Genomic DNA, 13,044 nt, shown 5'->3' on the forward strand with positions numbered 1-13,044 from the left:
GCAACGGCGGCTGGCGGCCAACGCGCGGGAGCGGCGGCGAATGCACGGGCTGAACCACGCCTTCGACCAGCTGCGCAATGTCATCCCCTCCTTCAACAACGACAAGAAGCTTTCCAAGTACGAGACGCTGCAGATGGCGCAGATCTACATCAGCGCCCTCGCCGAGCTGCTGCACGGGCCCCCCGCGCCCCCCGAGCCGCCCGCCAAAGCCGAGCTCCGCGGGGCCCCCTTCGAGCCGCCCGCGCCGCCCCCTCCTCCGCCGCCCCGTGCCTCGCCCCCCGCGCCCGCCAGGACTCGCTTCTCCCCGGCGGCGGCCGCGGGCGGTTTCGCGGCGCAACTCGAGCCGCTGCGCTTCCCCTCTTTCCCTGCGCAAAAAGCGCCTTCTCCCGCTCTGCTCCTGGGGCCGCCCGCGCCGCAGCAGCCCGAGAGGAGCAAAGCGTCGCCGCGCTCTCACCGCAGCGACGGGGAGTTCTCGCCGCGCTCCCACTACAGTGACTCGGACGAGGCCAGCTAGGGGGCTGCGGGGCCGCGCCTCCCACCTGCCCGCTGCCTCCGGGGCCGCGTCGTTACGCCGCCGCGCAGTCGCTCCTTTCAGAGTTTCCGTTGCCCAGAAGTCGCTGCCGTCCCTTCCTGCCAACGCGGGGCGAGCATCGCCGCGACGTCCGCCCCGTGCCGTCCCCGCAGAACGCACCCCGCAGACGGCGCTCCCTGCGAGAGCGCGGCGCAGAGCACTTTATCAGCGGCGGAAGCGGAGGCGCGGAAGGGAGCCGCCGACTGCCAAGAGAAGCCCCGCGCCGCGGTGGGCGCCGATCCGGAGAAACGCGAACTCTTCGCTCGTGTCAAACTTTTATGTTCGTTTTATTTCGCTTTTGTGGTAATAGGAAACTTATTTATTACGGAGTGTTTGCTACTATTTCTGCTTTCTGGTTGTTTTTTGTTGTCTTTTTTTTTTTTAAACAAAACTTTTCTACGACGAAAATCGTTTATTTGAATTTTAGCCCAGCCAATTGCCACTGGTTTATGTATTTTTTTTTTTTTTCCGAGATCAAATAAAGATGGAAAATTAAAAAGGCGAAGCGAAGCTGCCGTTCCCCCTTCTCCCCGCACACTCCGTGCCAGGACGTGGCCCCGTCCTCATAGCACGCGGAGCACCCCGCCTTCCCCCCCCTCCCCACGCCGAAATGGGCAGCGAGTGCAGCCCGCCGCAGGTAGTCCCGCCAGTGGGGCCGGGCCGGGCAGAGCGGGCGCTGCCCGAGTCGTGCACCTGTCCCGCGGTAACCAGCAATCGCTCGGCCCTCGGCACAGAGCGGCCGCACGGGGCCGGGGCGGTCCCACAGGGTGAAGAGTTCAGCGGGACAGTTTCCCCCCCCCTTCTCCCTTCCCAAAGCGCTGGAGGAGGAAGCACCTTTCGTTGCCGGGGCCGTGTCTTGCCGGTGGGAGGGGGGTGGAGGGGAGAGGAATGCGGCGAGGAGGAACTGGAAACCCAATTACTCAGTTTAATTTTTTTGGAGAGGTGGGGGACCAGAGCTTTATTTTATTTTATTTTATTTCATGGTGTTGGTTTATTTGTTTCCTCTCTCTCTCCTTTCGTTTCGTACTCTCTCGTTGTGTTTTCCTCCCCACGAACCGGCGGCGATACTTCTGCCGGCACGATGCGGCCGGGCCGCGCAATTGGAGCGCAACCATCGCGCATCCGCCCTCCGCCCTCCCGGCACCGGGGTTCCCCCCCGACAGCGGAGCGCACCAGATCCTCAGCTCTCGTTGTCTGAGGTTGGTTTTTTGTTTTTTTTTCTTTCTTTCTTTCTTTTCTTTTCTTTTCTTTTCTTTTTTTTTTTCTTTTTTTTTTTTTTTTTTTTTTTCTTTTTTTTCCTAACACATCTCTGAAAGAGATGCGGAGCGCATTTCCATGTTGAGGTTCAGCCCCGGAGTTTGCATAACAACCGCTTGGCAGCCCCCTCCCACTCCCCCCGTTAACAAGCTGGAACGTAGAGCTGCAGGTTGCTCTAATCTCATTAATATTTTGGAAAGTTGAATATTGAGCGTTTCGGAGCGCTCATTCCCCATATGCCGGGCCGCTCCCGCTATGCTGGCTGCTTCCTTTCTCTCCATTATTAGCAATTAGCTCCTACCTTCCAAAGTGGGATCCAAGTATCCAAGATACTAGCAAAGGCATCAACTCTGCCGTGCAAGCTAAGCACGCTCCCAAACAAACAAAGAGACAACATTTCTTTAAGTAATGAAGATGGATAAATCGCTTTATTGAGCTCGCGACAGTGTTTGTTTTGCACGGACGAGCGCAAAGTTTGCGAAGTGGAGAGCGCGCACTTCGCTGCTGCTTTGCTTTGTGCCATTTTTATCACTTTTTGAGGCATTTCCTTAATGCGAGTGCGTTCGGTTTTGATCAAATACTCCTTTTTCTTCGAGGTGCGGTTCTCCGGCTACTGTTTGCCCAACCTCTAGCCCCGGGGATAGAAAGAAGGAAGGAACAGGGGAGAAAGGGTTAACACCGGCGCTTCTTAATTGGAGCGGGGCGGACAATGTGGCGGGGCGGCCCGGGGGGGGGCTGGCCGCGCTCCCGGCCGCGGTGCGCCGTGTCTGGAGCGGAGCACGCGCTGTCAGCTGGTGAGCGCGGCGCGGCGGCCTTTCAGGCGGCGCCCCGGGGAGCTGCGGCCCGCGGGGAGCTCCGCCGTGGCCCCCCCCCCCCCCCCCCGTCCCGGCAGCCTGCGCTCGGGTCTTCCCCCGGCCCCCTCCTCGCCTCGCCCGATGAGCGACCGGCCGTCGAAGAGGGATACAAAAGGGAAAAAGCATCGCCTGCTTGCGCGGGGGGGTCTCGTGTGTGTGTGCTCCCGTGGTTCCTCTCTAGCCCCGTGCACGCGTGGGGCGCCGGAGGAGCTCTCGAGGGACTCTCGGCTCTCTCATCTGCTGCAAAGCGATGCGATAGGACCGCCGTTCCCCTGCAGGAATGTCACCCGCGGGGGCCGCGCAGAGCCCCCACGACCCCTCCCCGCCGAGGGCAACCCCCCGCTGGCTCGTCTCCGAGGAAAGCAGAGAGCCCCTTCCGAAGGGCTATCGGGTGGCAGAGGGCCGCCTTTGGGAGAGCGGCCAGGACGTGTCAACACGGCGAAGCGTTTCCTCGCTGCCCCCGGTGCCTTTGTGCCGTGCGCTCCATCCCGCCCGTCTCGGGATGGGAACACGGGAGACCTTCACACCGGGCTGCAGCCGCTAGGAGCTGTGCCCCCTGCGCCAGGCAGGGAAACCGAGATCTGGGTCTAGGAGAGCGACATTCGGGGCTGGGAAAACGAGTTTTGGGGCTGGCACAGCAAATCGCACTCACAACGGTCCAATTTCCCATTCATCCAAACTTCCTTCTTTATCGTTTGCTGTATTTGTGCTTAATCGCTGTAATCCCCGTGTTCTCTCGCCCGCCCTGGTGCGCGCTCCCGCGCACAAGCCGGGATAGCGACGCGCACCCGAGCGGTGCTGCCGCTTTTTATGGAGCGGTTAATCAACTGCGCATCAGCGAGACAGCGCATCAGCCCATCTGCTTGATATATATTCAGGAGGGCTCCAGCCCTTTTGAAGTCTAATTTCTTCCCCGGGAGAACGCGCCGGGTAATTTACCATCATTTCATACGCATCGCGGCCACCGAATTAACCCTTTCCCCATACGCTGCCCGCACTGGATTTTCCTCCTGAAAACCTCCGGGTTCAATGCTACAAACTTGTCCGAGTGTCTCTTCGATGATGCTCATTGAAATAAAGAGACCTCGGCCCACCGGCATCGTAACCCCTTGGATTTGTTAGATTAGAAGGGAGGGGATGTTAAAGATCTGCTTGGGATAAGCAAACGCTTAGAACCGCCCATGCCAATGCGCATCATTTCATCCTCAACCAGCTACTGCTGGCTTTATTTTTAAGATCTTTGGGATATTTATTTATTCATTTATTTATTTGTTTGTTTATTTATTGCAGGACCCAGCCCCAGTGTGAGCAGGCACTCCTTTTCTGTTATCTGCAATAAATGCCATCTCCTGCAACAGCTTTTTTGTGGGTTTTTTTTTTTTTTTTTTTTTTTTTGTTCTTTTTTTCCGAAGTCTGTTTATAAAAGGAGGGACACGAGGGGGGGCTTGTGTTTCCATGCCACACAAACACTGCCTTGAGAGAAGGCTCCATGTGTGGGTTTAGGCTGCCCCAGGGGTAAGGATGAAGCTGGAACTCCGGAAACCAGGGATCCCTGTCAGGAGTGGACACCGGGCTCTTTTGTGCTGCATTTTAAAAAGGCAAAGGAAAGTGGGCCAAATGCTTCCATACAATTGGATTTCTTTGGATTTAAGGTCCCTTCGAGCCTAAGCAATTCCCTGATGTCAATTCCTGTAATAGAAGTTTCTCTTTTATTATTTGTATCCCACCCATTTGCATGCTCCTTTTTGTTTTTCCCTTCATTTTCCTCTGGCTGGTACTAATGCTGAACTAAGTCCCAGTGTGTTAAGGATGGTCCATCAAAATGCTGGCTGTGGGCTGACAGCTGGGATGACTTGTTGGATCACTTCCACACCTATGTGCTTAACCCTAGAGCAGTTGTACAGCTGAGAGCTTGCCCAGATTGTCGGCCAGCATCCCTTGTCAGGAGTGCTGCTCCAGTTCTCAGATCCCTGTGTCCTGTTTGTGGCAAGAGACATAGGACCTACCAGGGTTAGGTGACTTCTAATATCAGGGCAAGAGCACAGGTTGTGTGTCTTCTTATGCTTCTTGCACCATGCATTTTTTCCCCCGTCCCTTCGGAAGTATTTCCAGTGAGGAGAGTGTTCAACACTAGGGATGCTGCTTTCCTCCATTACAGATCTGGTTCATCTGGGCTCTGACTCTTGTTGGGGCCCTACTTCCTCCTGTCCTGAGAAGCAGGATGTAAAACAGATGCCTTACTCCAGCTTTAGTTTGTTGTTTGGAGTGGGCTGAGAGGGAGGAAAGAGCAGACGTTTCTGTTATAGGGCATAGTTGAGGAAGCCTTGGGAAGGTTGGCAGCTGCAGGGAGCTTCAGCAGACAAGTCATTCTCCCCACCTGTAGCTTGTTCCCTCCCCAGAGTCCATAAAGATCACTTGGAGGTGAGAAACCTTGAAATAGGCTGCACACAGTTTCTTTTGGATTTTTCTCCTTGATGTGGGTGTTGGCTGGAGGTTGCTTGTTGGAGAGAAGGAAAGTTGCATTCTGATGTGCAGAGGTATCCACAGGCCTTGATCATATTTCAGGTAGGAAGGATAGTTGTGGTTTTTTTTTTTCCTGAAGATACCAGTGCTGTAATGTTTGTAGTCAGACTAGAATAAATGCAGCTAGGCTTGTGCTGTTCTGTTGTATTGCTTACCAGACTTTTTTTTTTGAAAAAAAAAAAAAAAAAAAAAAAAAAAAAAAAAATTATGTAGCTCTTTTGTGTGATCACAACAGGTGTTCTGGATGAAATCAGTTACAATTTTATTACTCAGGGGAGCCAATTAACCCTATTCTTTTCTGCATTGTGAAGCATCCTAAAAGCTGTTTGTTTAAGAGGGATTGGGGGAAAAAAAAGTTTGGCTCTGTGAGAGTGGTAACTGAGACAGAAGGGCTTTGAATTGTCACTAGAGGTTTTGGAGTTTGCTTATTGGGAAAAGAGATGAATGCTCTGAAGTGTTGCTGGCTCTTATTCTGGGGTTAGCAAGAAACGAGATCATAGAATCGTAGAATCACTCAGGAAAAGACCTTAAAGGCCATTGAGTCCAACCGTGACCTAACCATGCTAAACATACTACCCTAATCACTTCATGTGAGTGTTGCTGCTGCCTGTGGCACAGTTGCAGGGGAAATGGCCCAAGCACTATTCATAGTTAAAGGAAAGATGGCTTTGGGTGCTCTTGTTACCTAATCCTGCAAAAGCTACCGGTGCCTCTGTATTGAGATAATCTGCTTTACCCATTTACCCATTTTTGCCTGGGCTCCTTTATGGTGCTGGAAACTCAGAGCTGTGTTTTTTAAGGGGGCTTTCACAACCTTGGCCTGCAGTTTTGGGTTGCTCTTGGAGATGGGATGTGATTCTTCTGTGGAGGTATTCCTGGGCCTGTAGTGCTTTGTGCATGGGAGTTCATGAAAAAAGCTCTAGAGCACAGCCTTTCCTGATGCTCACACAACCAGGCATCTTCCAGCATTGGAGAGCATGGTTGGGTATTCAGCTGTAGAAGTGTGTGCTGGAGGAGCAAACCTCAGTGTAAGACTGGCTGAACAGAAGTTTAAAATGTTGATTTCAGTTTTTTGTCACCATTCCAACCATGGGGGGAACTGATGTTTGGAAGGTAAACTTCTGTTTTTGGTTTCCTTTTGTTTTCCAATGAAAGCAGAGCAAACAGAGGAGCATAATCCTGGCCTTAGTGAAAGCAGTGTGTCAAATATTATAATATTGGAACAATATTATAATTTCATATGGTCATAAAAGCAGAGAGTAATAAAAGTTATTCCCTATAAAGGAAACAGGAAACGTGAAAGGTGAGCATCTCAATCCAGGCTTATGGCTCTTGAAACAACTCAGAGGTTTTTCTTTTGTTCTGTGGCAGTTTGTTGTATAGTAGATGAGGAAGAGTCAGCCTCTTCCTTCTTTCCATAAACACTTATGAAAAAGAAGAGATACTAATGGGTGTGTTTTGCAGTCACATATATTATACTCTGTGCACACCTAGAGAATGGTGTGGGGATGTGGCCCAAAGATTCCTGAAATACCTGGTGGTACAGGACCATGGTGCGTGCAGAAAATTGGCAGATTAAGCTGAATAAATCTATTCAAAGTCTGCAGCAAATACTGGAAACAAGTAGCTTGTGTCATCCTTTGACATAACTTTTTATTTATATAATAATAAAAGCAAACAACAGAAGAGAAAGGATTATCTAATCTGGAAGCTTTATTATGGAAGTATCAGTTTTGGTGGATCTCAATCAAATTAGAGAAACGTCAATGAAAAGTATCAAGTCAAGGTGTCTGGCTGAAAGGAAAAAAAAAAAAAAAATCCAGAGAGACAATTCTGAGCACTGCCGTGCTCCACCAAAAAATTTGGGGTGTTTACATATCGATCTCAGTTTGTATTTCCTGCAAATTGTTACTGATAAAGCAATCTGGTTCTGAAAGGCCTTTAAATGCCTTTTTCCCTATCTTCTTCCAGCTCATTTGTTTTATAATGCTATTGGCTTTCTGGTGAAGTTATTTGAGGTTTTTTTGTTTTGTTTTTAGATAATTGACACTGTCAGAAAAAGCTTTCATTGAAGCAAGAAACATTTAAAAAAGGAAAAAAAAAAAAAAAGGCTGTTACTTAGTATACTAATAATGGCAGCATTGGATACTTGCGTTGATTAATTTTATATGTTTTTCCAATTCTTCCTCTGAATTCAGTTTTGGATTTTGATCATACTGAATTGGCTTGAACCTAAGTGTTAACATCTGGTCTGTGGTGAGCTATTTTAAGGTATTAGCTCTACTTTTGGAGCTTTTTGGGGAAAAAAAATAGTGAACTGTAGTGTCATAGTCTTTGCTGTTTCAAATTTCCCTGTTGCATTGCATTATCTAGGGAAAAATAAGTAATAATGGCCTCACTGCTTCTAAAGTAGAGGGCTACAAAATTGCCAATAGGAAATTCCTGTGTTACGTGTGCTGCATACCTGATATGAAAACCTTGGAGCAGTTGCACTGCCTACTTTCACAGCATCAACGTGAAGGCCTCCAACATCAGCAGGATGAGTAGTTTGGCCGAAAGAAAGCGGGTTTAAGTACAAGGCTTTTGTACTCTGCCTGCGAGGACACAGTTAAGTGTAGAAAAAATAAGGTAGCCTTTGAAGTTGCCTAGAAGCTGCTGTCTTGATTAATTCAAAATTTTAGTTTTACACACCCTGCAATAAACTTTTATTTACGTTTTATTGCAACTGAACTTTATGTCTTTTGTGCTTACCTAATATTAGTGCCGTAACTGCTGAGGCAGGTGAATCAACAGAGGGAAGTCTAAACTGATTCAGAAATGGCCATAAAACCCCTTGAGTAGCGCTAATAAACTTGCCCGGGTTGCTCTCCTATTAGCTTTAATCCTGGCTTCCAGCACTGACTCTGGTGATGGAGCCATGGAAACTTTCCACAAAGGGTTATTTGATAAAGAGGATGCATGAAGGTCTGACGTGTGCTGGTCGAGTGGGTGGCAAGTGAGCAGGCTAACTCTGCGGTTCCTGGAGAGCTGCTGGATGACGCATGATTTTTTAATTATTATTTTATTTTATTTTTTTAAGCTTTTTTTTCCCCCCCCTCGGAATTGTTATATTGACTTTCCTGTCGCTGTGCGTGATGCGGGCGCTGTCCATGGTACCCCTCGGCTGGTGGGCGGCTCTGCTCTCGGCGGCCTTCCGTTCCTTGAGAGAAAAATTCGGCGTCTCTTTCCCTTTTCCGGGTCCTATGCTTCCTTTTTTTTTTTTTTTTTTTTTTTTTTTTTTTTTTTTTTTTTTAATAATAATTGTCTATAATCGCTGATTCCTTTTTCCCTTCCTGCTAGCACAAACTCCTACAAACAACCTTTTTTCAGCTTGTTCAACGCATTGTGTTTTTGATTTATGCAGCAGCTATAGCTGTAAGACCTGAGTAACAGGTGAAGCTGCTGTGGTTTAGCCTGCCAGGCAGCTTAATACTACACAGCCATTTGCTCACTCACCTCCACAGGCACAGGGAAGAGAAGTGGAGATAGTGGCACGGGGTAGGAATGAAAACTCATTAGTTGAGATAAGGGCAGTTTAATAGGAAGGAAAACTGTGGTAGAACAGACAAAACAAGTGTTGCACAATGCAGCTGTTCACTGTCAGCCTGTCTATGCTTAGCCAGTCCCCACGCAGCATCTGTCCCTCTGGCCAATACCTCCACTCTTATTTTTTAATGTGATGTGAAATATTATGGAACATTCCTTTGTCCAGTTTGTGTCAGCTGTCCTAATTCTATCCCCTCCCATTTCCTTGTGCATCCCCAGCCTCTTTGCTAGCAGAGCAGTGTGAGAAGCTGAAACATCCTTGGGTTCTGTGCAGCGGTGCTCAGCAACAACTAAAGCATTAACAATGCTTTTCCTGTACTAAATCCAAAACTAAGTACCATATCAGCTACCAGGAAGAAAGTTAACTCTATTTCAGCTGAATCCAGAATGGAAGCTTAGAAACTTGACTTATAATGCACAAGAAGGCACTTTTTTTTTTTTTTTTTTTTCTCTATTGATTTTCTTTTTTTTTTTTTTGTAAATTGTGTAAGAATCTTCTAATTATGATGTTAATGACAAAAGTGAACTATATTATTCTCATCTGCATGCATTTCATTTATGAGCATTTACATAAAATGAAACCTCTATGAAACAAATGAAACATGATTCCATGATTCTTTACTTCACTCTGAGTATTTTTCTTTAAAGGTGAAAGCTTTATGTAACAAATGTTGAAAATATCTATCTTAGATAGTTGAATCTTTAGGGGTGTTGTTTATTGAGATCTGTGATTTGATGATTTCATTTAACAATGTTTTCCAAAAAGAAGAAAAAAAGGAAAAATGATCAGAGCTGATGTACTTCAAAGACATTTTGTCATCAGCCCAAAAGATTTGCAAGTCTGATAACCCCAAAGCTTCTAGATAAAATGCCAACATAAATAGGTAAATAAATACAGCACAGGTGTTTGAAATCAAAGAAAGTCTCTCCTTGCTTTTCTCAGTTCCCCGTTTTGCTAGATAGTGTGAAACAGCATCTCTCTGCTGCAAGCTGACATCAGTTAGGAGACGTTAGCAGGTGCTGCAAATCAGAAGGAGGACTTATTTGGTCTGGCTCTATGCACGTTGCACTGACAGGGGTAAGTAGAGAAGTTACAGGTAAAGCCTTTGCTCTTTCTTCCTCTAAATGGCTTTGTTTCTTAGTAGTCTGTGAAGCCGAAGTTAAAAAATTCAGTTGATTGATGCAGAGTAATAATTTTGTCTGAAATATCACAAAGTTTTTGTTACCTGATCTTTCTTTGAAGCTCTCAATATTTGAAGCTAGAGTGTTTTGTAAACTTGTTTATCAGCTTAACTTTATCATAAGGAAGCAGCCTCTCCAGACCTCATTCTCTCTGGTCCTTTTCTGTTCATACAACTCAAGTGAATTTACATTGGCAAAAGTTTCTGTTTGAATTGCCTCTGTGTAAGGAGAATCCTGATAGCTCATGGCAGGCAGTGAAAGATCCATTTCCTTGTGTAGTGGCCCCACTTCAGGATGTTAACTTTTCCTTAGCTGGAGCACAGCCTCTCACAGGAGAAACAAGAAGTAAATTGAATGGAAAGTGGAGTACGAGAGGGCTTTTTTCCATAGAGAGTAAGAAAGGAGATAGGGAGGTATATTACAAGTTAAAATAAAAATAATGGCATCGGCAGCTACAAAAGAGAAACAACCGGTAAAAGCGAGGTTTTATCAAAATAAGAAAACCTTGGTGATGTGAAATATCTTGGATTTGCATTTATCTTCTGAAGCAGCATGCTAGATGAAATTGTTTGCTTTGTGAATTTTATTATGATATCAGAAGGAAAGAAATATTGGCAGTGTATTGAAAAAGCATGTGATTCATTCCAGTGTAAGAAATGACAGCAGATGCTTCTGTCTTAGATCCATAGTGAAACAAGAACTTTTAATCCTCCTAGAAATTGTAGGTAAAATTTCATTTTCAGCTTGAACTGGTGCAGGAATTGGAAGCTGCAATAGGATTCTTGTTTGTACTTCTCTGCGTACCTGTGCTTTGCTCAGACATGGTTGAAAATAGTTTGTTTACTTTTTTCATTGTTTATATTATGATAACATTGGCAGTGAGCAGGTGAGTGCTGGAACGACAAGGGTGTAGCTCTTTATTACCGTAAGTCGTCTTTAGGCTCATAAATAAGCCTTTGGAATTGAATGAGATTACTCAACTGTGCAAGAGTGTACAGGATGTGCCCATAAATTGAATTAAAACAAGCTACCAATGTAGTTAGAAACAAAGATCTGTTGCATGAAGTAAGAGCCCTTCTTGATGTTATAAAATAATACTAGAACAGCTGTAGAGAGTTTCATATTGGTGTTAGTGCTTTAAGTTCAACTTCATATTTCTAAGTTTGGTGAATTTTGCATATGCAGTTTGTGTGAGCAGGGCTCTACAAACATCTGTCAAACAGAGGAGTGTTTTTAGCTTACTTAATGTGAGAATGTATCTGAATGAAATGGACAGAAAGTGAGTTGGCTGAATCCTTGAGGATCTTTCTCACACTGCATGAAATACCACCTCATGGTATTGAGAGAAGCTTGCAGAAATGCATCTTAGCTATGTAAGTTGAACTTCTAGATTGTAAAACATGCATCTCCCTCCAGAAAGAAGGCATCCCTTACCAGCTGGATACTTAAAATATAACTACTAAAGTACTTTCATTGTTAGTAATTTTGTTTTCATGTTTGTTGGATCACGTGGGGCATCTTTGTATGCAAAAATAAATAAATAAATAAATAAAAATCAATAAAAATAGGACAGTTAATCTCCTTTAATTAGAAACACTCTTTTCATATTTGTAGACATACCTGTTAATTTGCCAGCACAGCAGTTTTGCCTGGCACACAAACTGTACATTAAAAGGACTGCTCCCGCAACTCTATGTGAACGTTCTACTGGAAGGCCCCCAGGCAACAGTGCTGGCAGTGCATGCTTGTTCTCTGCTACATTGTCATCATACAGATTGTTTCAAGAGCCCTATAACCAGATGAATGCCTACTCAGTCAGCAGGTGTAGATTTGAAGGAGTAGGATGAGCCCTGTACAAAGTGCTGCATCTCTGAAAATTAGTGTAGCTATACACATGTGTGCATGCTTTTTTTTTTTCCAGCCTAAAAAAGTTGTGAAGTTCTTACTTTAAAAAAACCAAAACAAAACAAAAACAACAAACAAGCAAACAAAAAAACACTTTGACTTCAAAGGATCTTCATTTGATACTGGTACCACTGAAAGTTTTAGTCTCTGTTGTAATAGGAAAACAGGGTGTGGCAATAGAAAAGCTAAATCAACTAAACATTCTTCCAGCATAAGGAGTCAGAATATAGATTTATTCACAATTTTACTGTAAATTCAGTTGTTTTGGGTTTTGTGCAGGTTGGAATGCTCTTGGCATTAGTTCAGTTTCTTTTCAAACGGATGTTTTTTGAACGGGCAATAAAAAGTGAGTACACATGACAGGGCGTGCACTCAGCTGCCCCATCCACGTGTCTTGGTCACAGGGCATGAGGCCATAGGAGCATAACGTATCTTGCAGCGTTTCAATAGTAATATAACATGTATTTTATGGCTGAAATAAAAAGCAAAGAATTTCCTTCTGAAGTTTTATGTAGTGCATGTGTAACAGAATAGAGGGGAAAAAGAGTTAAAGAGTTTCTGATAAGTTAATTTTTTTTTTCTTAGGTACATTGGTAAAAGCATGAATTAAAAATCAAGAAGCCCTGAATGGCACACAGGTGGATATAATTTCTTCAAAGATGTCTTTGCACATTTCTTGCTAGTGGGAAGTCTTTAACAGCTGGTTCCTTAGAAATCCTCTTACAAAGATCTCTTGACAGAGTTCTGAGAAATTTAATACTCTAACAACTTAATTTTCTTTGCTTTTAATGAAAAGATTAGAAATGTTTAGCTGCTGGATTTAACTGGCAAGCTAAGAAATTGCATTTCCTTAACAGAAGATTTCCCTACAAAAATGTTTTGTTTTTTGAAAATGTAGGTAAGATATGACTGTTTTGATTTATTACATAGTCATGATACTAACATTACTCCTTTCTATTTCCCCTGAGTATGTCTCTCTCATTTTCTCTTAGGGCTAGTCAAACTCCAGATGCTAATGTTGTGTATTCTGAAGTCTCTCTAGAAGTGTCTGGTCTTATCCCTTTATTTAATTCAGTTATTTCATAGTAACCTCATGCCAGCCATGTCTTCTTGCTGCATCTTAGGTTTTCATGTTTCCCTATATCTTTCTTGGGGGGGGGGGGGGGG

The 13,044-nt window shown here is 45.3% G+C and overlaps 1 protein-coding gene and 1 long non-coding RNA gene across 3 annotated transcripts in view; both read left to right on the forward strand.

Annotated features, from left to right (window-relative positions):
- ATOH1 (atonal bHLH transcription factor 1) overlaps positions 1-514 on the forward strand; it is a 792-nt gene extending 278 nt beyond the window's left edge. Inside the window, exon 1 of the mRNA XM_042870384.1 lies at positions 1-514. This exon is cut by the window's left edge and continues 278 nt beyond it. Coding sequence (XP_042726318.1) covers positions 1-514 — 514 coding nt within the window.
- A 4,620-nt stretch (positions 515-5,134) lies between these two features.
- The window catches only part of LOC122180223, an 8,664-nt gene continuing 754 nt past the window's right edge, over positions 5,135-13,044 (forward strand). Inside the window, exons 1-3 of one of the 2 annotated variants that reach the window (XR_006178953.1) lie at positions 5,135-5,247; positions 9,734-9,868; positions 12,463-12,515. This is a non-coding gene — a long non-coding RNA (uncharacterized LOC122180223). The remainder of the gene's footprint in view (positions 5,248-9,733; positions 9,869-12,462; positions 12,516-13,044) is intronic. The other variant, XR_006178954.1, reaches the window with a different exon arrangement.

Source organism: Lagopus leucura, unplaced genomic scaffold (genome assembly GCF_019238085.1).
Source record: "Lagopus leucura isolate 7727_CA_CO unplaced genomic scaffold, USGS_WTPT01 Super-Scaffold_100004, whole genome shotgun sequence".
Lineage (NCBI taxonomy): Eukaryota > Metazoa > Chordata > Aves > Galliformes > Phasianidae > Lagopus > Lagopus leucura.